Below are 25,835 nucleotides of genomic sequence, written 5' to 3'. Positions count from 1 at the left end.
CGAAACAGACGCCCGATGAACACACGCACGCACGCCACATTGCGCACAGCGCAAGGTCTGCACAAATCAGCAAGTGTGTTTACTGAGTCACTGATCAACTATCACAATCAGCTGGCCCTGTTTTGACGGCACGACAAGTGGAAGGTTTTCCAGAGTATTTTCGCGTTAATATCGGTAAAGTGGGCCAGGCTTCTTTTAAATGTGCAAACTAACTGGTGGGTTGTTTGGAATAAAGCAGTTAATGCCTTCATATCTTGGCAGGGTAAAGTTTCCTATTCCGCTGGGTGGGCTCCAGCCATAGCAATCTGGCCTCCCCAACTTTGAGAAAAAAGGGCCAAATCCGAGGAGAACCCCAAAAAGTGTTATATTGTGTGGGCAGGCTGCAACATTTCCCCACTGCTCGTCCCTCCCCCCCCCCCCGCAACTTATTTTGCGAAACTACGCCCGTGTAAGCAACCGTCCAATTATTAAGGCTGGAGAGAGGGTTGATGGAGTGTAACCAGGAACGGATCTAGCCTGGAGTTGCTTTTTGGGGGGGGGGGGGGGGGCAACCGTTCGTCACCAGCTGGCTGGTGCGTGATCCGAGGTCCAGTGCATGGTGCATTTCGCGAGTACCTGGTACGGACACCACTCAAAACCGAAAAAAGCACCGAAGTGCTTTTGAATCTTAAACAGAAGTTAAAACAAAACAGTTAGAACAGTTAAAGTTAAAACAGACGGTAAATAGACGAAACCGTTATGAAGCTCTGGGAATGTTTTTTTTTGGGGGGGGGGCAAAACATACTCACAGAGGTTTTGGAGGGTCATGGCCCTGTGCCCCCCCCCTCCCCCCCCCAGGATCCGCCTATGGGTGTAACCGAAACGTAACAAGGGAAGAGATATGAAGACAACGCCATTACACACGGATGTGGTTTGAAGTCGAGTTTGCGCCTTAAAAAAGATGGCTTGAAATCTTAAAGGCTGGAAACCATCTCTTTCCTCTCCTCACAAGCAATACGCCCAGCTTTATTTCCCGCACCTCCAGCTCCATTAGGTACCAAACGGACGTTATCTTTTTGGGACATTGCGCTGACACAGCGCAGCCCCGTAGCGATGGGGGAAGGGGGAGGGGCGCTTCCATACCAACCTGCGCGTGACTGCACTGGTGTGGGAAGGGTGTTGAAAAATTGCAAAAAATGTCTAGCAAAAGTTTGGATGACTCCAAGGCTTGCCTTGATGGCATGCTTGTAAAGCCGAAACTTTTATGTCTTCAAGCCTTAAACACGGACCCGGGTGGCCGATTGAATAGTGCGTAGTCGTAGTATATAGTAGTATGTAGTGTATAGTAAACAGTAGTATATAGTGGTATATATAACAGTAGAAGTCGTAGTGCGTAGTGGTCGGGGGGGGGGGGGGGGGGGCTGGGAATCCTTGATATCTCAAAAACTAAGAGAGCTCGACACCGAATTCATGGGGTAAGTAGGCCTGTATGTGGACACACTAGTGTCAAAATTGGGTTTCCTAGCTTTATAACCTTCGGTTTGAATTTGGTCAAACAACGTCAAACTCCGCATAGTGTTCAGTCCTAGACCTTCTCTTGCAACCGTCTTGAACCTACAGACCTGTTCCGAGGAAAAGGGCCACTGCTCGCCATTTCAGGCCAGTGACCTTGGTTGACCTCAAGAATGTCATGGTGAGCAAAAGCCTACAAGACCTTTGATGTTTGGGCTATCTAGTTCAGTGACGTCCTTTGACCTTCACGAAGCCGTTATTTTTGTTGTTCAATGGTGTTTCAAAGCGCGTTGACCACAATGGCCATTTTACGCCCCCTTCAAGAAGCCCAAGGAACATGCCTGTCGCCGTCCCTGCTATCAACAAATTCCACATAAGCATCTGCAGACCACGGGGTGTGTCTCTAGAAAAGCCTTTTTAAGAGCAAGTCGCTGGGGATGGGAGGTGATTTGGGGACAGTCGGATGCCGGACATCAAAACAAACTATCCGTATTTCGCCGACCTTGCTGTCATGCTGGCAGTTGCAAACAACATTCACCTCCCAGCTTTTTTTTAATAACTTCAGACATAGGGGCCTTCGTCAGAACCACTGAACTCTGACTGCAGATCGAAGTCGGCTATGATTGGCTAGGCTATGGCAGCGCACAGCATTCCTGTACTGGTTGCGTGTTCAAACGAGGCAGCCATGTCGCATACTTAACACACAAATGTGCGTCTCCGTTAGTATGTCTGCCTGCCTTCTTTTGCTTGCCGACCCCTGTGCAGGATAAACAGGGCAGTAAGAGCCTGAAATTTTCACGGCATGTATGCACGACCTTAAGGAGTGCGCATGCGTGCTGAAGCTTGGTACGGAGATTGATGAGCGGCGCCGATGACATCGGTGGCGAGGTCCGTTTTTTTAAGACATAAAGGATTGGAAAATTGGGTGCGTGATGCACCAAGTTGAGCGGTAGTCATGTCGCGGAAAACATTCGCTTTGCTGCGCGGGAAAGGGTGAATCTCGGGATCCTCATTTGTAGGAGACCGCCCATTCACGGGAATAGTGCCAATGTACGCATTGTAAGATCGCAGATGAGAACGATCGCGGTGGTTATATGTGCGTATGACTTACTCAGTGATACTTGGCGCTCTCGCTGACGTCGCAACAGGGAGTATTCGACAAACTGTGAATTGTGAATCCGACTGGAACTGCGCGGCACCGAGGCATTGCGGAGGTGGTGAGATCGCCAGAAAGGTCGGAGGCAATGACGACACGACTGCTCCGACCGCAGACGACATGGCGACACATCGACGGCTGGTGAAATGTACACCAGTTCACGGTCGTACAGCGCACGCCGAAACCAAAGCGATTTGGCTCACAAAGACGTGCAATGTTCTTTATTGTATTTTCCCGAGACAGGCAGAAGGTTCTTAATTGCGAATGGAGGCTTTCAGCTTAAAGAACGCCCAACAACTAAAATAGTCATTTCTGTGGTGAGAAAATTCAGGCCGTGGCATGCGGCAGATCTCTAGTTTTAATTAAAACAGGCTTTGTCCGGAGGCCTGGTCTCATTGGTGGTGCGCTGGTACGCATATCATACAGCGCTAACACATCGGCACACACCCCACTGCCTCCGGTCATCACAGCTTCAAAACACATTCCACCTGATAAGTGCGGCAATCGAGCGAGGATAGTCCATATGCAGCCTCAGCAATCAACGGTCTACTGGACATAGGCCACGGCGACAATAGTCAACAGCGTTATTATGCTGGCATTCACCCAAACATTCCTAGGCAACATATTTCAGTGATATTCATCTCGCACCATGTGGATCAACACCTGCCTTCTGCGGTACGTCTGAGATGGAATATGTCCAACACAACTCTACAAGCGTCTTGAGAATCCAACAAACTGTTCACGAGCTACGAGAACTTTGCAGCACGCATACAAGTGCTCTAAATACATAACCAATAAATTATGTCATACGATTTTATCCTCAGACCCGTGGTCACCGCAATGAAATGGACCTAAGCCACACAGCACAATGAGTCCACCGAAGAAATGGTGTCCAACCGCCCAAAACATTTCTACCCACAACCGGCAGCTGACAGCTGTCAGACCCTGCGGCGTGCGACACTATCCGTCATCGGTCCACAATCGGCGGTGATTACTCATCTGCCGGTAAGTTCTCCTCAGCCGTCTGGCCACAAATCACAGGATAATAATAGTACGATGTGTGCGTCACGCAGACACGGCTTGGAGTTGATATGCTTTCAGTGCCATCCATCAGTCAGTAGCTGTTCGCTCCACAGGCTCCGTGAGCCAGATGGCAGCGGCACGCCTGCAAAATAGAGCAGACGCATGGCTGTAAGCTAGGAGCAGGCAATGCCGAGGGCGCACGGAAGTCGCTTGTACCTGTAGTACCTGTAGCATTATGGGTCGGAGCAGGGAGCTGATCTCAGGTTCGGATCCGACGTTAGTAAAACACAAGACAAAACTTGAGAACACATATGGAAAAAAATAAGAAATTTACGTTCACGTTTACAAACAAGCAGCACATAACGACAGCAAGGCTTCAACTGTAAAACTATATGCTGCATTGAGGGCAAACTCTGATAATCAAAAGAACCGAAACCAGCCTACACTACTGTCAGGCCATCTCAATTCAATGGGGCACCAATCCTCACTCCAACATTTGCAGCACATACATAGCACAGTACATTCCTAAACCGAAGTCCACGGCACGTACCGCCTATCATACACCTATGTACAGCTGCATCAGTCCCACTTAACATACGGCAGGATGGCGGGCTGAATGTGACGCGTTCACTGGGGCTGGGTTAGGGGTTTCAATTTTACCCCCTATCTGAAAACTACAAGACAAAGATCACCAAAATTCCAGGGTTACATGCTTCTATGTGAAATTGCGGGCCAAATTTGGATGTCGCGAGATCAAGACTTTCCGGTCAAATAAGGTCAAACTATATCAACTGCAGATCGGTGTCCGAAACGCAATCAGATCTCTTCACGCAACCAGCTTTAACGGAGAAAGATCTTAACAAAATGCCAAGGTGTTCAAATCAGTACAGTGATCTTTTTTGGCTTTCAGAAGGTAAAATGGCAGGGCAAATTTCAGGAAAATTCGGATAGTTCGATTTAAAACAGGCGATAAGTACCACCCTAGACGGCACACTCCTAAAAGAAAATATCTGATAAACTCATTTTCGGTCAGGGACTTTCCTGACCTTCATGAACTCAACACAAATAATATTGTGACATCATTCTGATCCATAAATTCGAAATGCTCCTTAAAAATACCTCACGAAACATGATTTGCAGTAACAAAGCAGTTTGGTTTTGACCTTAATCTGACCTTCATACCTGACCCAATGTTAATGTAATTAGCCTCATTTCTAATCTCAACTGTCTAATTGCCTAAAAAAAAAAAACACCACAAAGCTGCATAATCTCGTCTGACGCTCCGTTGCCATATCACATTTAATGATTCCCAAGTAAATGACATCGGTAACAGCTTTGAGCTGCCATAGGTAAGCAACCTTACACGGCCCGTCCAATTTTCCAAACGAAAGATCGGTTATTTAACCAAACAGCCGTACTAAGTTTGGAGCGGCATGCCGCGCCGTTCAAGAGGCGCGGTCTCACTTGAGAGACGCCTCGGGCAGGGTGGTGGGGCGCAGCCTCGCCTGAGAGACGCCTTGAGCGGGGTGGTGGGGCGCAGCCTCACTTGGTACCTTGGGCAGGGTGGTGGGGAGCAGCCTTGCCTGAAAGACACTTCAGGCAGGGTGGCAGGGCGTAGTCTTACCTGAAAGATGCCTTGGGCATCTTGGCAGGGCGCGGTCTTACCTGAGAGATGCCTTGGGCAGGGTGGCGGCGCTATACCACATCTGCAGGCCGACCAGCAGAGCCCACGTGCGGAACGGGCCAAGCAGCGTGGCCATCAGGTCGTAGGACAGATAAAAGAGGTACACCTGCGAGGGGGACGGAGCATCAGGCTACCGACAGATCGTGGCCGTCCTCTGGTACGGCGCCTGGCTGACCGGACCGGACCATCCGTCCAGCCACACCGACGCCCGGCACCTGCGGCTGATGGAGCCGGCAGCGTACACACTTCACTTATTCACAGTGACCAGGGCAGTTCTTAGCCTGCCACTTAGATCTCGTCTTGCAGCATAATCAGCAACAAGTAGTGATTACCAGCTACCACCATCAAGAGTCTGACCAGCCCTTCCGATTACATCACGACAGAGGGATCAGCGCAGATCGGTGCAAAGCCGCACTGGGCTTCCCACGTGACCTGGCTGAAACCAGTGCCGAGCCTCACGCGGCGTGGGATGAGCCGGGCGATAACATGACAACAACAGTGAGTTATCAGGTGTGGTGAAGATGTTGCAAAAATAATTAAGCTAATGAAGGCATGCTCCTCTGGAAATACTCACCGACACAAGGAGTTTTGATGCATGCATTAAGAAGTTTGGGGTAAGTGGGAATTTTAAGCGCAGACGTCCATTGGTGTATCATTCGCCTACTAGCCCACAAGCGATGTTTGAGGACTGTCTGGCCATGGGTCCGACCAGTCCGGGCGACTTGGTAAACCACAGAAATTCAAGGCTTGATTTATATAGCTCTATATATTCATATTTTATATCTATATAGCCGCGCAGATGATTAATGACGGGCTCGAACTGGTGATCGAGATATTGCGGAAAACCCAAATATGCTGGACGGTAATGATCGCAATGAACACATCTGTGCAATTTTCATACCGCAATCTCTTGCCTCAGGCCGCAGCGCACCGCATCACAGCTCGGTGTCGGATGGGTTAGGTAGCATCGCCCGTTAGCAGGCCGGTCACCCGCCCACCTATGAGTACGGCGGACCTGAGATCTGTTGAATGGGTTTATGCCCTCGCACCGAGCAAGGGAGGCCCTCTGCGACATACTGAGAATGGCTACAGAACGACTCGCTATCCTTGACACTTCTTGAAGTTCATGCTCGCTCTATCCTCCTGCTGCTTTTCGTACACTCAAATCAGCTCAAAGGTATTAAGAAAGTTTAGGCTCCACGTCAGGTCAGGTCAATGACCTAGGTAAACTTAAGCTAAGCAATATCGGACCAAGATGGGTGGAAGAGTATGACATTCACTATTGTTTCTAGTGCGGTTATAATTTCGTCCAAATAAGTGTTCTACATCACGATGCCACAACGTGATTTATAAATGGCAATCCGATGTCGTCCTAGACCACTTGCCTGAGCTGACAGCTACATTAAGTCTTTGATGACATGCCCCATACCTGCAGATGTCGATTTCATTCCATTTTAGTCTTCATATAATCGCTCCTTCCTTTGCCCGTGCATGCACCCAGAAAAGTCCCAATAGTTCTACGTCCTTAATCGAAGTTGCCCTCGGGAGATTTTTATAACAGGCATTTATCAACATGTTTCTCTGTCGTTCTTCTTTAGATTCCACATTTTTTCTTCCACATCCCGGCATCATATTTCACAGCGAAATATCATCATAGGTGACTGGTCTAGGTTGAGCCTGAAATGCAGCTGACTTGACAACTGGATGAACTAGGCCAAACACCATCATAAGCATATGAAATGCATTGAATGCAGCACTCTGGCTTGCCAAACCATCCAGCTGCTAACAGATTTAAATAGCGAAGACGGCTGGCGTGCTAGCTATATAAAGCTTACAAGAAATGAGAGACCTCATATGACCTTGCATGAAGCTTACAAGAAATGAAAGACAACCTCACGTGACCATCATCTAAACATAAAATTAATGACAGTGCAAAAAATCGTCAGAATTTTCAACCTACCTAACGACGTTTGATTTGCCTCTGTCTTTTTTCTGCTCCGAATTAGCCAGGGAGGGGGGGGGGGGGAACCCGCCACCAGTTGCGGTCAGTCAGCTGATGCGGGCCCCGTCAGTGCGCGGGACATCCGACACGCTCGCTTCCGCCGTGCTGCTGACTTCACGTCTTCATCTGCACCCATTGTCGAGATCTGACCACTTCATCTACGCCCCAAACACGTCCCAAAGGAGCGGACCCATGGTGCGCACATGGGAGGGCGTGACCATCAGCGAACAACGCCCGCACTTCACCGCTGTGACTGTCCGCTCTCCCCGCCGTTCGGATCTTAGAGCGCCGTGTCGCTGCAACACCGGATCATCAAGACCTCAAGCTATTTTCGACCCGTTTCTTCTTGCAACCGGAAAATTTAACGGAATTCATGTCGCCCGAACGCAGGGGATAAAATTGTGGCCCGGCAATGTTGCCGGCAGATTCCGCTTAATCAAACAGCTTGCATGCAAACGTCTAGCACTTGAACACAACACTTTCAGTATTGCGTTTGCAAACTGCGCTAGGCTGCGAGCAGTGGTAACGAATCTGCGACCTTCGGAAGACGTGAAAACCGGACCGCTCCAGCTGAAACTGTTTGATCATAGATGGATCAGCTCAGGTTCGCTCGGCTGGTAGCTTCACTCACTAGAGCATAATATCGTTTATGACCGGTGGCGATGGTAACTGAACCCTAATGCGCGGCAAAAATTATTGATATGGAGCCCCCATGTGATTTATGATATCAAAACGTTGGCTGCGGGAATACGAAGGCTTCCCATGTTCATTACCCTGCATAGTTCCCCAGGCCTAGTGCAGGGTAGGGTGACCATCTTCTATCCACGCTTCGTATGTTGTCATCAACGCAAGATCCAACAGGTGTTCATAGAAGTATTACATTCAGGTTTGCTGATGTTTAGCTCACCCATGCTTGAATGCGAAGCGAGTGAACTATGACCAGACGGAACCAAACCACACACCAGAACCTGGACGCAACGGAACAGGGTAACCGCACCCTTCAGGGGCCTTGTGACGTGCGGGCGGCGGCGCTGACCAGTGGCCCCCACCGCTCCATCCCTGGGGGCCGCCGCGGCGGTGATGGAGCAGCGCTGACCAGCGACCCCCACCGCTCCATCCCTGGGGACCGCCGCGGCGGTGATGGAGCAGCGCTGACCAGTGGCCCCCACCGCTCCATCCCTGGGGGCCGCCGCGGCGGTGATGGAGCAGCGCTGACCAGTGGCCCCCACCGCTCCATCCCTGGGGACCGCCGCGGCGGTGATGGAGCAGCGCTGACCAGTGGCCCCCACCGCTCCATCCCTGGGGACCGCCGCGGCGGTGATGGAGCAGCGCTGACCAGTGGTCCCCACCGCTCCATCCCTGGGGACCGCCGCGGCGGTGATGGAGCAGCGCTGACCAGTGGTCCCCACCGCTCCATCCCTGGGGACCGCCGCGGCGGTGATGGAGCAGCGCTGACCAGTGGTCCCCACCGCTCCATCCCTGGGGACCGCCGCGGCGGTGATGGAACAGCGCTGACCAGTGGTCCCCACCGCTCCATCCCTGGGGACCGCCGCGGCGGTGATGGAGCAGCGCTGACCAGCGGCCCCTGCCGCTCCACCCCTGGAGACCACCGCGGCGGTGATGGAGCAGCGGTGGCGCTGACCAGCGGCCCCTGCCGCTCCACCCCTGGAGACCACCGCGGCGGTGATGGAGCAGCGGTGGCGCTGACCAGCGGCCCCTGCCGCTCCACCCCTGGGGACCACCGCGGCGGTGATGGAGCAGCGGTAGCGCTGACCAGCGGCCCCTGCCGTTCCACCCCTGGGGTCGCCGCGGCGGTGACAGAGCGGAGCCCGTCCTTACGTTTGCCAGCTGAATGAGGCAGATGATAAGGAGAGCGGCGTGCGCGGTCCACAGACGCCGCCGCGAGAGCCGCTCCGGCCGCCAGAAGCTGTCCAGCCTGCCGACAGCAGAGGCTCCACACTCTGCCACGCACCACAACCCCCACCACCACCAGCAGAGCGCATCGGCCTTCACCAAACCCACAACAGGCGCGAGGGGGCGCTACAGATCGCAACGGCACACCTTTCAGCCAGGTTGCACAGGACACACGGTCGCTCTTTGGTTTCAGAACTCGGCCAGCTGCGCCCCACACAATTGGCTTTCACATCAGTCAAGTAAAAAAAAGTCCATTTATGGTCGATACCCCGTAGACCATAACGTTATGAAAGCCGGTCCACAATACCCCGCACATGCTGCATGGAAAAGAGCAATGGCTGCTGGCCCAGACCGACGACACGGCGGACAGCAGCGTACCCACCTGCAGTCCAGCAGGCAGCCGGTAGCCAGCATCAGCGGCAGGTGGAACAGCAGCAGCTGCACCATGCCGTACACGTACTGCAGCAGGCCAGGCAGGAAGGCGCCGCCCACCAGCGAGCCCCAAGCGAACACTACGCCCATCTGGCCGGTGATGAGCTCGCCGGCCAGCCACGGACCTGGCGAGCGGTGTGGCGGTACATCGGCCGTCACTCGCCGACGGCGCGGCGGCCGGCACCGCCAGTTACGGACACGCCAGGCTCGCCGGCCAGCCATGGACCTGGCGGGCGGTGTGGCGGCGCGGCGGCCGGCACCGCCAGTTACGGACACGCCAGGCTCGTCGGCCAGCCACGGACCTGGCGGGCGGTGTGGCGCTACACCGGCCGTCACTCGCCGGCGCCGCGGCGGCCGGCACCGCCAGTTACGGACACGCGGGGCTCACTGGGCTGGCGCGGGCGCCAGGCAACGCTGTCTCCGTGTTTAGTACTGAAATACTGCGTCTGTTTAAAACAATGCGAGGAGACGCTACGCCAGGGAGCACCGCGTGCCGCAATATACAGACAGACGGCTGGAAAAGCACACAGACGGCCTGGCATCCAGCTAGACATCAGCCAGCTCCCGAAGTCTCTCCGCCCCCACCACTGCACGCGATGGCTGGCCCCGCCAGATGGGCGCGGTCCACAGTGTAGAACCGGTGCTCTCTACTCCTCGCCCTCGGCAGCAGACGCGGCCGCGCCTCTGTCGGAGTTCGGAGCGCGCCGCAGCCCGGCAGGCTCACCGACGGGCAGGTAGAGCAGCATGCCCACGTGCGGCCAGTAGAGACGGTCCACGCTGGCGAACAGAGTGAGCCGCCGGAGCCAGCGGCGCAGCGGCCGCCAGCCCAGCCGCGGCAGCTGGCGGCGCCCGGCTGCAGCGGAACGAGGCCGCGCGCGTCAGACGGCGGGCCCGCCCCGGGCGCGGATAGCGTCAAGACGGTCACACCGGGGACTGCGCAACCCCAACTGAAGACAGCTTCCTCTGAATATGACGCACAGCTAATGCACACGGCAATCCAGCTCGGACGGGTTTGGGTGTACGCACGTTGCTATTTATACTCTGTATTTGCACTGCCAACTGAGCTTCGGAGTAAATATGGTTGCCTGTCTAGCTCGCGCAACCTCAAAAGGAGCCATGTGTGTGAAGCCACACACAGGGCCTACGTCCCTTTCAACACATTCAATTGTGGGGACGCTGAGAGCAGACGTCCCGACAGAAGGGCGGGCATTCCCCGGCCCCTGCGCCTTGGCCGACATCACCGCAGGCGACCACTAACGCACGGTATGGGCGAAGACCACGCCATAATTTGGCAGGTGTCCTCACCACGCAACCGGGGAGCCTATGCCTTATGAGAGGGAACCCCTTTCACGAGGTAAACACCATGAAGGCTGGCTGGGTGCATAATAGAGGCTAGAAATGTATACATACATATATATATATATATATATATATATATATATATATATATATATATATATATATATATATATATATATATATATATATATATATACGTGACCTTTATACAACTAATGTACGGAAGAGCCGCGAGTCCATGACGGGCGTACCCGCTGGTGTCGAAAACAGCGTGTCACACGCAGTGCAGAAGTGCGTACAGCAACATGGCACGGCGCACAGTCTGCGGACGGCCACAGCCGCAGTGGCACGCAAGGCCCGCGCCGTCAAAGGCTTCATCCTTGGCACCGATGGTGACAGCACACCGCGCCGGCGGCCGACACGCTGGGTCAGACAGCAGCCAACGGGAGTCTAACTTCCGGCAACGGAGCCAGCCGACAGCGCCGAGCAGTCTTCCCTCCGGCAACATAGCAGGAGTCGACCAGCAACGTGCCCTTATTCCAACACAAAAGTATCAACCATTTTTGAGCGCACTGATTTAACAGCTCGTTTTGTTTGAGGTCATTTGCATAATTTTGCCTAAAGTCCGCCCCGCACAGCACCGCCTTTAGCCTCGTCTAAAAACAATTCGCGGTCGTGTAACGTCGCAGTAGAAACTTGCATGTTCGCATGCGCACATTTACAGACACACTATATACTTTGGGACCTGGGCATGCCCCATCTGGCGGAAAGGGAGTTTTCTGAGCGGACATGGTGCCGCACCGGCGGAGGATGCACCGCCGCCTGTTGGGCGCTCACCTGTCACCTGCGCGTGCAGCAGACGGAGCGCACCTGGCGGCAGCGCGCATACCAGCAGCGCCGCCGCGAACAGCAGCTGACTCTGCCGGCGGCGCCAATCAGCACATTGCAGTGCGGCATAGTTCAATTCGACTTCAAACGCATGATGGTGCTCATTATAACTAGCACCGGTATTGTCAGGCTTCATGACCCCTGCCAACTGTTATCAAGACCCAGGGATCATCACGCACACGCTGGCTGTCGTCACCACTACACGAAGCGCTGTTAACCCGCACGTAAGCTGGGCGCTGTTCACCGGCGTGGAGCCGCCGGTGTTTGAGACGAGCTCACCGTCGCCGAGCCGTCTAGCATCAGAATCAGCCGGGCCACCAAAGGGAACTTGACCTCGCTGCCGTCCAGTGAGAACGTGTGGGAAATCCGGCGACTGAGCCCGCCAGAGTCCTCCACCAGCACCTGCAAACCAGGGCAGCCATCAGACGACCGACACCCGCCGACCAGGGCAGCCATCAGACGACCGATACCTGCCGACCAGGGCAGCCATCAGACGACCGACACCCGCCGACCAGGGCAGCCATCAGACGACCCACGCAGCGGCCTGTACACGGCCGGACAGTCCACAGACGGGCTGCAGAGGCCGGACATCCTGCGGGCCGTCTGACGCTCCAGACGGAGCCGGACGCCGACGGCGACACCGGGCAAGGCTCAACAAGCCGTCACATCAGCCACCAGAGCGCATGCATTTCTCTGCCCCAGCACGCCACATGGCCGCAGTATCTCTGGCCCAGCACGCCACATGGCCACATTATCCCTGGCCCAGCACGCCCCATGGCCGCAGTATCTCTGGCCCAGCACGCCACATGGCCGCAGTATCTCTGGCCCAGCACGCCACATGGCCGCAGTATCTCTGGCCCAGCACGCCACATGGCCACATTATCCCTGGTCCAGCACGCCACATGACCGCAGTATCTCTGGCCCAGCACGCCACATGGCCGCAGTATCTCTGGCCCAGCACGCCACATGGCCGCAGTACCTCTGGCCCAGCACGCCACATGGCCGCAGTATCTCCGCAGCGCGCTGGGGACTGTGAGCCTGTTACTGGCCACCAGCCACGTGTGGGAGCATGAGGCCACGTGCATCCGCGCAGGTCGGCAGCTCAAGGGCTCGTCACGCGACCAGGGCGAGTGAAACTCTATCGTTATGCCGCGCCTGCGATGCAGCCTGCGGTCGGAAACATCGGGTGCCTGTGAGTGCTCACCTGCATTGTGTGCAGGCCGTGAGCGTACTTCGCCGGCTGCCAGTCACAGGTAAACAGAGGACCTTTGGCCCTTGTGCACGGCACCCAGGCGTCCCCGTCACTTGGCTGAACACGCACCGACGACACCGCGTGTACGGAGAAGGCCAGCACACTGCAGCATCGGCGCAACGTGTCACTCAGTGCCTGGCTACAACATCCTAGTTGAAACACAGCCAGCGCAGACCTCAGTCTACAGCTTACAGCACATTTCTGAACATGCTTTGCTGTCATTTCACGCTCATAGCGGCATAAAAACTTAGCTGGTCTGCAACCAGCTGATAAACGGCCTCCGCTCACCCGCAATAGACATGCCGAGCGCGAAGACTGTCTCCTTGTGCTGTCCGTTCGGCAACCACACATGTACATTCGAGCAATTGAAAATGAACCTCAAACTAATGTACGTCACAAAAAGGCGTTCCCGGCCATGCCGCCTGGTAGGAGAGCCGGTGATCTCTGGCTCCGCGGTGCGGGTCTCGCCGTCCGCCGCCCACCCACCGAATGTGCGGAGACTCGCGCATCGTCCAGAGCGGCTCGTTGCGGGCCATGGTCAGCTGGGCGCGCTTGGGACTGGTCACCAGCACGAGCGGCCACTGGTCACCGCTGTCCACGTCCGTGAACGACAGCAGGCCGCGGTCTATGGCCAGCAGGCGGTACCTGCGGCCAAGGCGGCGGGCGTCAGACGACTCGGCACGCTCCCGCTCCGGCCCACTGCCACGACCAGAGACGTCACGCCCCACATACCGGCAAGTTCGGCGCGCTCCCGCTCCGACCCGCTGCCACGGCCAGAGACGTCACGCCCCACATGCGGGCCGGCTGGGGCGAACAATCCAGCACAGCGCTCGGTGAGCTGGCAGAGCGGGCCCCCATCTAACCCGAACGCAAGTGCGTGCGGGGAACCAATATAAGTCTGTGATTCTATCACTCTTGAATCGGTAGCACGATGAACGGGCAGCAAAGTCCACGACACGGTGACAGCCACCCGGTACCCGCCGGCTGTGCGCTCGGGCGGTGACGCCGTCGCCCACCTCCTGTTATCCTTCCAGTCGCCGAGCTCGAGCTCCAGCGTGCCGACGCGCTGCCGGGTGTACATATGCGGCACCAGGCCGGCCATCGTGTGCAGGTGCCCACAGAGGTAGGCCAGAGCGCCCGTCATCAGCTGACGCACCTCCGCCGAGGGCACCAGCACCGAGGTCGGGTAGTGGCCGAACCTGTCGGCCGCGCAGGCGTCGGAGTCAGCACCGGCGTCGGCCGCCGCCAACGGCCGCACACGCTGACGCACACCAGATGTGCTGCGACGAAGTGTGCACGTGTTTTTGGGATAATAACAAGCGCTGGAATCACGTTAATAAGACATCCCTGCAGCATCCCATGGCCAGCGTCTGCATCAGCCATCCGTGTTCAGGTAAAATTTGGCGGTTAACGTTGTCCTGATAAGGCGTGACCAATTTTGTTTTCTGCGTCCTGCGCTGATTTTCTCGGATTTACCCTCGAAAGACAATTTAAAAAATATCATTGCATGGAATTTCTCTGTCGGAATCATTGGTCGTCGCCATCACAACCTATGTCCTCAGCGGTTCCCATCTGCCTTGTATCCACCTGCAGCCAAAACCTTTACTAGATACTTCGTGACTGAACTCGTTTTGCAAACAGCAAATCGCATGTGGTAATACCATTTTTCGACAACGCGCTTTTCCAAACTTCTCAACGCAGCGGAACAAATGTTCATACTGATTGGCCGGAATTCAGCGTACATACGGCTCTGCACCTGCCACTTTCGGCGTGGAGTCGCTCTGCTTACAGTCTTAACACGCTTTTTACTTTTCAGCCCAAAACGATTTCCCTAGAGAATATTTTGGGTAGCGAAACTGCATTTCCATGTCATGTGTGCATGGACGTCACTACGAGGTCATATGCGATTATGTATCAAAACGCGTATCAAGTGCATCAAAAGTACCGATTATTCATTGATTCTATATCAGTCCCGACCAGCGTCACCGGCCGTCACGCCTACCGAACTAGTTCCAGGCATTCGTCAGAAGATTTTCGTGATCGCCTACAAAGTATGCACTTTAACACGTATAGTTTTAGTTCACGGGCAACGTGGTTACGGGAAGGGTTTAGGACTGCGCAACCGCATGATGCTAATTCATATTTTCAAGATGCTTCGACTGCTGTGGCCATTTCACGCAGTCACACTGAACAAGTGAACAGTCAGTATCATGCAGTGTGTGTCCGAAAGTCTTTTGAAAGGCAAAATGTCGCGCATGGCATGAACGAGTACCGTCCACGGGACGTCACGCCCAGTAGAGTTCCCTCGGTTATGTACAAAAAGGTGACTGGGTTGCGGCCAGTGCCGCTGCTCGTCACGCTTACTAAACGGCGGTGGGGCCAGCGAAGAGCAGCGCACAGAAGCCGGGAACTGCGCCCGTCCCTCCACTTGCCGCGGAGTACCACCGCTAGAGAGGACGTGACTAGCGCGACCGCATCCCTCCCCGTCACGTTTGATGCCGCGCATACCCTGTTTCAATGGCTTGGTCCCTGAACCACCGGTCGCCCCTCTCCCTCCCGCCGCGACAGGGCGTGTCTGTGACGGACCCGGCGCCGCCGGACCGCCCCCGCCCTCACCAGATGGCGTGGTCGGCCTGCCGCGCCACGCGAGCGTACTCGCGCAGCGCCGCCAGCTCGCTCGGCCGCACCACGCCGAAGAAGTTGAAGGGCCGCCGCGGTCCGGGGTCGAGCGTGGCGTCCATCGCCACGAACGCGTACCGGCGCCGGCCGCGGCGCGCCGTATACAGGTAGGAACGCGGGTGGGCGGAGCCCTGCACGCCGTACTCGCGGAACCAGTTGCGTCGACTGTCCACGCTCGGCACGTCGAACAGGTCTGCGGCACGGTCGAGGCGCATCGTAAGCACGACAAACAGGTCTGCGGCACGGTCGAGACGCATCGTAAGCAGGGCGAACGGTAGCTGCTGATATACAGGGCTTCGCAAGCCGTTGGTTCCTGTACGATTTTGACGCCCACTCATGGGTGGATGATGGCCATTGCTGACTAGGAGTGGTAAGTTGACGTCCCCTAGCAGGACTGCAACACTCGCCTTGAAATACTGGCGGTGTGTTCATACACGATGTTGCAAAAAAAAAAAAACATCTTCAACGGCCATGCTACAATACTATGGGTTTGAAGCTATTCTATCTGGGCCAAGGACACAGAAAAAGAAATCCTATTAACAAATGCAAGGCACTATGTTTCACGTACCATTTAGTGACTTCACCTTACCTAGTTTCATTCCCTTACCATGGTTTCCGCGGAGGTCCAACCAGAATGAGTTGTTGAAGACGTTTCCACCAACAAGGATGTCTTTATAAATCTTCCATTCCTCTTCGTATTGTGCTGACCCAATGCTGTTACTGTTTTTGGCATCTGTCAAGTCTCCTGAACGGAATATAAAAATAAGTTGGAGCAATGGTACTAACAGAGATGGAACGGAAGCAAATACGGTTTTGTGGGTGGGTACGTAACACTCACAAAACATACACATTAATAATTTAAAAGGCTTGAACAAGATCTACGAGGCCCACCAAATATCAGGCGGCCCATTCCACGCCAAACTGACAGGGGCGTGAAACATTTTAATTGGAATTGCGATGAAACTATCTTTGGCGGGCGCCTTGTGCCTGTTACTACGCCTGAGTGGTATCACAGTTTGGGAAATAATCAGAAACGTTCATATCCAGACAATTATTGACGGTGCAAGCCTTTGAAACTTGAACACGATCATTCAGAATCTGCCTGTAACATTTTTAGGAGGGCGCACACAATGGGAAGGAAGGCATGGGGCTCAAGACGCATAGTACTCAAAAAGCGGAGAATTGCAACGCTGGAATCGCCACGACCCATCGCCTCCTTGGACTGTTTCGAAATTATTTTTGACGTCAATCTTTAACTCACGATCTTGTCACATGCCAGGTACCCTTTTTCCACTCTCCGAAAGCCAAAATGCCTTTTATCCAGAGGCGAGAGTATGTGTCGCCTCCTCTTATGAAAATTAAGCAGATTGCATTGTCTTCTGATCCATGCAACTAAGCTTCAAGCACGAAAGATAACGTTTTGTGACCCGTTTCTTCAAGAAATGAAAGTTATATGTAGCCTTTAGGTTATCACACAACTTGGAAACGTCTTCGGGCAATTACTGCTTTGTGCACGCTCATTTTGAAAAAGACCTTATCGCCTTAAGTCAAGTGCGGCACGCTGAATTTTGTAATAGCCACGGTTGGTTTTGATTTTGAAAACTCGTGACAATTTGTTCGTTACATGGCAGGAGCAAACAATCTCTTTTTTACTGCGAAGCATGAACTTTGGTTTCCGAATCAAACCAAAATACATCGCATTATAAAAACGCGCTAAAAGAGCACCAAAAAAAGCCAACACAAAGTGTTCGTGACACTGGCAACCACTGAAGTGCCAACCTTCTGGAACTTCGAACCAAGCGCTCTAGGAATAAAGAGGCCAACCGCACTGACTCGTACACACATTCATCTACGACTGATCGTAATCATCTTTGCCACAAACACACCGAATGGCACGCATGATGCGTCCGGAATGACCAAATTTGCCCACGCAACGCTTGCATCGATGCGACATAATCACAGATCACTACACTACAGCGCTTTACGATAATGTAGCTCAATGCACCACGCACCCGTGATTCATCGATGCAATCGTTTTGAGGTCTGTAGATTATTCGACACACAGGTCAGGCCACTTCCACGCAGTGACGATCCATCACTGTGAAAACCTCAGCGAACACCGCTTGCACTACTGTTCTCGCTGGCACGTGTCCTGTCCCCGAGATAGCTCTGACACGCGTCCCGCGTCCGCGCACAGTTGGTCGGTCGCCACGGAGTGGCGGGCGGCCGGTTAGACTTTCTGCTACCCCCTGCGTTCCACTCCCGCGACGTCCCTCAAAAAGTCGCCGGAGAGGTAGATCTTCACCTGATGCTAGGTTAGCTGGCATGTGTAACCGCCACTTGGACGCCGCAGTATGTATGATTGTTACACATTTTGGTGGAGCTAGACTTGTAATTATCATTTTATATCCGACGATACCGCCGTATCTGAAGAGGCAAAAGTGTTTGATTGCTTGTTTCAGCGATGTTGCGGGCAGCCTGCTGCAATTAATTTGTGAATGAAAAGTTGACCGCGTTCTCCCTGAAGTTGTGCAAAGAAACGGAAATATGCACGTCAAATCAAATACTACGTTTCGACCACTAGTCTTCATCAAACATGCAACATTTTTAACAGAAACAAATATGACGATGGGTTGGCCTGGAGATTGCACGCCTTCCTCTTTCATTCGGACAAGTTCTACAAGTGAACAACGATTTGTTTTGTCCTCTGTAATATGGAGCTAGACGATATTGTGTTTGTTGTTTGTAAACCGTGACATCATGTTTTGATGATGTCACAGATTATTCAGAAAAAAATCACTTTTGGTAAATGTGGGTGATAACACGCCTTTGAAAATACTTCGCCCAGCCCTCATCAGGGCAGTCCTTACACCTTTACATAGACGTCACAAAAATAGCCGCTCTAGTGTTGATGATATACGATCACGCATGTTTGCCATCGAAATGAGCGGTACGGAAATCGAAACATAACGCGCATGCTACAGCCATCTTCATCAATCATCTTCAGGCGCATACATGCCCACTACCAGTCCAAATTCACCTACAGCAAAAGCAGCTGTGACCGCAGGAAAATCAGCCCACGGCACTAGGCCTTAAGTCGTTAGCCACTTTTCATAACCAGCATTCCCGAAACAGAATACAGTTGAATATTTGAAGACCTGAAAAAAATTCCAAGAGAAGAATTGCTCATGACATTTTGTTTTAAATGGGGTGTTCAACTGAACTATTTCCCTCGCCTCAGCGTGCAAACATGTCACGAACATCCGAAAGATTAGAAGAAAAACCACCTTTTCATTTATGCTCCCAAAAGACAACTTATCTTTCTTCATTTCCGCTATGACTGTCTAAAAGGACACAGCAGCTCACAGGATTCTGTGTCGCCGGTTACGATTTTAGAATCCAGGTGCACAAAAACATCGAAATGGCTACGAAATGCGGAGGACCATTACGAATTCGGCGAATATCAAGTCTTGTACCATTCGGGTCGACCCTTGATGAGCTACAGGAATCCAAGGACAATCATTTCATGACATTTCACATTGCCTGAGGCCATAACTCCTTGACCGTCTTTCCGATCTTTCAAAAAATTGCACAACTGCATGCACGGCATAACGCAATCCCATACAAGCATTCATCGAAATCTCCGACACGGTAAGTGTTTGGCGCAATACAACTGGTCAAATGTCACAAGCTATTGAGCTGTCACGTTATCTGTGAAGACCGGCAGATGCTGCAGCTTTCTGAGACAAATGTTTTGATTGTGTTGCTTGGCAATAGATGACGTAGTTCGACTAGCAAATGGTTATTAACGAAGTTGCGTGTTGCGTCTGATTCGAGAAACGATACTGTGCATATTTGGTTCTAAAGGCTAGAGAGATCTTCGGCGATCTCTGGAGATCTTTTCATTTCCAACTGCCCCTGACAGCCATGCCCTGCGGCCCGTGGTAGCCGCCGTGCTGGAGGTCAGGTGTCGTCAAACGGCGGGACGGGCGGTGCCAGACACCGCCTCACGTGAAACTTTCGCCCTCGAACTCCGCCGTTGACCTGTTATTTCACAAACGATAGGGCTCAGTGCTCACGCAACAGGCATTGCTTAGCGTGAGCTCTGAGCCCAGAAATCTTTGAGAAAAAAACTGTGTTCTCAAGGATGATCGCTGGTTTGACATGGAGGACCACTGGTTTCCCTAAAAGGGCCAACTCCGATATCTCTGGATTCAGAGCTACTGGATAATTCCTGGTTGTTGTGTTGTAACTCTACCTCAATTTAGGGACAACTGGTGACGGCAGATAATTGTTCCCTCAACAAGGATGCCAATAAAGATGGCGCCTGACCCGCAACGGTCAAAATCTGACAGAAGTCACCGACATGTAACGGTCCCTGATACAATTCCTGACCTGAAGCTAAAACCAGTTCTGGTTCTATGACTGGAACGGACTCATTTACAAATAGCCTGAGCTGTTCGATTCTCTTTGGATCTTGGAAGATACTGATGTGAAGATCAGATATCTGAAACAAAGAGAAAATAGTCATTATGCATAGAATAATTTGCAACAACGGAATGCTGTCTCCTTATTACTACTTGGATTAACACAGACACTGCAAGACATAGTGAACCCTTGCACAAACATGCCAAGATAACATAGCATGATAAACATACAGCATTCATGAGATAAACACCTAGCGGCGGATATACATACGACTGCGTGTGCAGTGCAGTACGGTGCGTGGTGCCCACGACAGAAGAGTGCATATATATATATATATATATATATATATATATATATATATATATATATATATATATATATATATATATATATATATATATATATATATGCGTTTGCATTACGGAGAATCTCCCTCCCTCGCTCCCTCTTTTCCAAACCCACACCGTCAAGTTTTCCATGCCACTCTGTCTCGCCACCATGGGTTCCAGAACGCAACCAAAGTTCAGACAGGTACGGGGGGCTGCAGTTGAAATGGTCATGGCTACAGTCCGGCGCATCTTGGCTTTTAGTGTGAGTTCAACAACAAATTAAGCAATAATTTACCCTGCAATGGAGGCACATCAGCGAGAGCGCCAAGGCACATCAGCGACAGCGCCAAGGCACATCAGCGAGGGCGCCAGTTTCACGAACCACACAGTCACTGAGTTTCGGGCGCCCGCAATATTGGCATCGTCCCTGCCAATACGACCATATCGACCGACGAATATGTCAGGTGATTACTACGCCCACACACGGTAATAATAACCTGATTTATAATAAAATCATAATAATAATTTACCCTGCAATGGAGGCACATCAGCGAGGGCGCCAAGGCACGTCAGCGAGGGCGCCAAGGCACATCAGCGAGGGCGCCAGTTTCACGACCCAAACAGTCACTGAGTTTCGGGCGTCTGCAATATCGGCGTCGTCTCTGCCAATACGACCATCTCGACCGACGAATAAGTCAGGTGATCACTACGCCCACGCACGGTAATAATAACCTGAGGATGTGAACACGCATAACCATTTAAGCGTCACGATGAGGTGGCCATGGCTGGGACGGCGAGCAGAGCTCGCTGGGGTAGACAACACGGTTTAAAAATAGGGGCCAATGGCTGTATGGGTGCAAGGCTGCATGGCTGTAATGGCTGTAAGGTTGGGTCTAATGGCTTCATTATTTGCTGCTACGAATATGTAAGCCGCGTCAGAGTGGTCTATTGGAACTATGCAGGCCAATAAAAACCTATCGACCAAAAACAAAACAAAACAAAACAAAACAGCGATCATATGCTGAACAGGACTGTTCAAAAGCTTGGAAGACTTCATTCGTAGTTTACATACGGTGTGCAAAATCCAACAATTATCCAAAAGGACTATGACCTTAACAATGGCGAACGCTGCCTTGCGTGCGCTGAAACCGTTCAAGGCTTTAAAAATACACATGCACGACATGACATACGGGCATCCCAAGAGAAGGAAAAAACGGTGTTGGTATGAGATGTTGGCCGCGAGATTTGGACTTGAAAATATATAAAAGTGATCCGCGCACATCCTTTACGCGATGCAGCTTTGCTCCACAGTCCTATCTAAATTAACGACAGGTCCTGGCAGTTCATCAGATCGAGTTTTCGGAATCTGTTCCGAAGGTGGGACACCTGTTATTGGCATATCAGGCATTACTTGCGACAATTAAGAAGTTTATCCATTCCGTTTCACAACGGTAAAACCTGGTATCTAAGTGCAAAATACAGGCAAATATAGTTCCACTTTAAGCGCAGCAATGCAAGCGCACAAACGCGTGTTATTTCTATTCCCTTGCTGCTACGATCCTCGGCTGCTCAGTGCGCATCCCCGCGCCGGCGGAATATATCTGCCGCGCGGAGGACCTACACCACAAACACGCCACTGCACAGCCATGTGATACTCAGCGACGGGCCTGCGAACGGGCTGGGATTTTTCGGAAGAAATCCACAAATTTGCGGCGGGTCACGTTTCGGACCATTCTCATTTTTGCGTGCACCTCTCATCCGGTTTGGGCGACAGCGTGTTGCTTTCGAGATCTGTTTCGACAAACACGACATTGGTCGCTTCGCGATCGATTGCCAACGTCCCTGCCGATGGGACAGTGTTTTGCGGCGTGGGTGGTTTGTACACGGCACATGTACCCACACCATGCAGTTGGCTTCATGGCGTTATGTCCATGGTCTGCCGATATCTGACATGAATCCTGTGACATGCCCAGAAGCTGCCCGATTCGTGAGTTTTGAACCAGCGCACGTGGGTCACCCGCACACAATAACCCGCGTTTTGCAAGCGCGGTAGTCGGTTCTTTGTCGAGTTGAAACGTGCTGATTCCATTTCGTTCAAACGCGTCAGACTTATACCCTCCGGCAGTTTTGTGTCACGTTGCACTAAGTGCCTTTCCGACAACAAATTCATCTACGGACAGAACGAACAGAAAAGAACGGAAAGCACGGAAATGTATGGCATTAAAATCATACCGACATGCCATTCTTAATAAAGATATGCGTGCAAATGGATTATCAGACACCTCGTTTTCCTTAGTCACAATAGATGAATTTATCATCGAAAATACACTTAGACAACGCAACAATAAACCATCAGAGGCTATCAATCCGACACGTTTAACCTGAGATACTTGATGTCACAGACACTGTTCACCGCTATGGGGTACCTGTGTGACCAAGTTACCTCCAAAGACGAGAAACGTAGGCGCAAGGCAGTCTTTGATCTGTCCTGAGACGCAAAGTGACGGCGATCCTCATTTTCAATTTTTCCCCAATCGCTACTTTCGCAGCTACGAGCCATGATCACACTGAATACCTGACTAGTTCCTTACGCCTCACTGTCTGCAGTGAAGTTGCCTATTCCGAGGAAATCAAACGCCAAACTGCACCGCCGATTATAGGGCCGCTGGTGTCTGCCCTGGCCACGTCGGTTTTGCGTCTGTTCTTTACTCTCAAAAAGGCCAAAAACCCATTCCCGCTTGGATCGGGTAAGACTTGGGAGAGTAAGGGATTGAAGCCCAATTTTTAAAAAAAAATCATTGTTGAACGGCTTCAGTTTGGTCCATCCAACTTTCAGAGTCGCTTAACACGCACGTTGTACGCGACACTCTCCAGTGGGACTCAAGTTGATCACCCAAGATCTACAGAAACTAACAGAGTTAGAGATAGAAAATCACAGGGTAAGCAGTTTTAGAAGTGAACTTGCATGGATTAAGTTTTGAGATTCCTAGGTCACGACCTTCGAGCAAAATAGGTTTATCAAGACCAAGCCCCAGATCATTGTTTGAAGTACCTCCAGCCATCATCATACTACTGGCCATACTCTAGATACCTGATCTAAGCAAAAGGCTACTAGTTTGATTACTAGAATGCTAATAGTCAAAGACATACAAGATTGTTGTCATTTTAAATACAGGCAAGCATGAAAGACTATGTTATGCAGCATGTTTCTGAACACAAAAGGTTCACCCAGATCACTTTGGGTTAGTGACCTATGACATTCAAAAAGCTGAAATAAGATTCTGTTGACATCCCTGTGATGAGGTAATAATAAAAACTACCCACAAATCAATTTGTCTGGTGAAAGAGTAGTTTAGTTTTTACCTTGGTCTGATCTTCATAGCAGACCCAGGGCCAATTAAATAAGTCATTCTTCTAACTTGAATTTGCCTCTTGTCCAAGAGCCTACCTCAGAGATGCACTGCTTTGTCTTACATCCCCTCTTATAAATGCCAGGGCAAGTGATCACTACAGTTGGTATGCCCTAACAACCTTACAGTTGACATGCCTTAGCAATTACTATTGCTAGTTAATTCTCCTATAAATTTGATAAGGCTATCCATCATTCCAGGACAAAAAGCTGTACCACATTACCTTGCAATGACATGGCAAATTATGTATAGCTGTAAAAGAAGCCATGTGCACTAAACAACAAAAACCTCTATACAATAGCACTGATCATAGGCATACTTTCATAAAATGAGTTAGGGGGCTGGGCAGGGAGGGATAACACAACCTTATCCCAAAATAACCAGCAGACTGGGCTCTCCTAAGATTTGGCCAACTGTCCCAAAGTTGGGGAGTGAAGTCTCCCCCACCCTAACTGAACAGGAAACTACATTTTGATGGAAACTAAATGAGATCATGTGAATGAAAAGGAACAACCCTAATTGAAAGGACAAAAAATGAATATTGTGTCCCCAAAATGTCACAAAAGTGACACAAAGGTTTGTGTATATTTGGGCTCTGCTTATGAGCAGATATGATTACGATGTTCATGAGCACATTGTTTTGATTGGGTTCATTTCCATCTGGGCTGATCCCTCCACCATAACAGTGGATTTTACTGCTTGCAGCATCATGTGCCCAAGCTCACGCTGGCCCAATGTTTAGATTAGGATGCTGCTCCCAGTTGGGTGGTACATAAATATTGGCAATAGCTTCAAGCAACAATAAGCATGTATGAATCTTAGAGCAGCATGTAAAGTTAGTTTGTTAACTGTTGGAACACAATGTATCCAAGCAAATTGAACCACCCTCATCCAATGAAAACCAGTGAAGCCACTGACACATGATGTAAATCCTAAACATTTTTGCTCATGCAGGGTTGTAGCTTTTTTTTAGCTGGGGCTAAGATGACCTAGGCTCCAAAATTTGCAAGATCAGCCAAATGCAGGGAGAAACTTGCTGTTTGGCATATTTTGAGATCAGTCTGCAGAAAAATGTATCCACTGTGTTGAGCCCCACAAAAAATTGGCACACTGACCCTCACACTTAGGTGCATCACACTCAGCCTAGGTCAAAGTATGCTAAATTCTTTACCATTTTTTGGGTATGAAATAATTTTGAAGTGTTTTCACCTAAAATTGCTTTTAGAACATCTTAATTCCTTCAATTAACTCCATATGCACTACACTTGGTGCTGGTTGTGTGCAAAACTCTGAGCACTCACATTTACAGCAGTATATTAACATGCTTATGAGTGCATCCTTATACAAGTATATATGAGTTTGCTGTGAGTTGAGTCACCTTATCAGTTCCACATGAGTTCACTCATATTCACAAGTGCACTTTAATTCTGTCTGCAGAGATGTCTGCTCTGCCAGTGACTTTTGCTGCCTAGTTTAGGGATTGGTTCAGATATGTTTTCCTTCTTGGTGCTCTACCCCCACTAGCTTATCAACACAATTAGCCCTCCCCCCCCCCCCCCCCCCCCCCCCCCAGCTATACATGGATAAAGGTATGGACTGACCTGCATGAACCACATCAAATCATCTTCTGTGTTGTCTAATGCATCTTCAAGATCCGGCTTATCCCATCCCGCTAAGCGCTCTTGTACTGTCAGGCTTGACAACGGTGATATTCTGTCCGGCAATGATCCGGACACCTCCGGGCTGGTTTCGATCAACGTCGCAATCTTGCTTAAGAAGAGGGAGGCAAATATCCCGCAGAAGAGTACGTACATCAGAAGCCTTGGGGACACCATCCGTACATCCAAC

At 51.4% G+C, this 25,835-nt stretch overlaps 1 protein-coding gene across 1 annotated transcript; it reads right to left on the bottom strand.

Moving 5' to 3' along the window:
• Positions 1 to 3,408: 3,408 nt before the first annotated feature.
• Positions 3,409 to 25,835, bottom strand: LOC119107684 (transmembrane protein 62). Its single transcript, XM_037231221.1, has 14 exons — positions 25,589 to 25,835; positions 20,216 to 20,327; positions 16,428 to 16,565; positions 15,758 to 16,013; positions 14,158 to 14,340; positions 13,628 to 13,786; positions 13,094 to 13,244; positions 12,169 to 12,291; positions 11,839 to 11,920; positions 10,427 to 10,555; positions 9,653 to 9,827; positions 9,196 to 9,292; positions 5,336 to 5,460; positions 3,409 to 3,812 (listed from the first exon to the last, which is right to left on the bottom strand). The coding sequence occupies exons 1-14, from the start codon at positions 25,820 to 25,822 to the stop codon at positions 3,758 to 3,760; spliced, it is 2,019 nt and encodes a 672-aa protein (XP_037087116.1). The 5' UTR covers positions 25,823 to 25,835; the 3' UTR covers positions 3,409 to 3,757.

Source organism: Pollicipes pollicipes, unplaced genomic scaffold (genome assembly GCF_011947565.3).
Source record: "Pollicipes pollicipes isolate AB1234 unplaced genomic scaffold, Ppol_2.1 Scaffold_2555;HRSCAF=2994_pilon_pilon_pilon, whole genome shotgun sequence".
NCBI lineage: Eukaryota > Metazoa > Arthropoda > Thecostraca > Pollicipedomorpha > Pollicipedidae > Pollicipes > Pollicipes pollicipes.
Note: the sequence above shows the minus strand (reverse complement) of the source record. Positions and strands in the feature narration are given on the sequence as shown.

Excerpts from the sequence above, each read along its gene's own strand:
- LOC119107684 (XM_037231221.1), bottom strand. The coding sequence starts at position 25,822 with ATGGTGTCCCCAAGGCTTCTGATGTACGTACTCTTCTGCGGGATATTT. Across the intron at positions 20,328-25,588 it reads ATTTGATGTGGTTCATGCAG|ATATCTGATCTTCACATCAG; the intron begins GTCAGTCCATAC and ends TCTTTGTTTCAG. Across the intron at positions 3,813-5,335 it reads CTGCCCAAGGCATCTCTCAG|GCGTGCCGCTGCCATCTGGC; the intron begins GTAAGACCGCGC and ends TCTATTTTGCAG.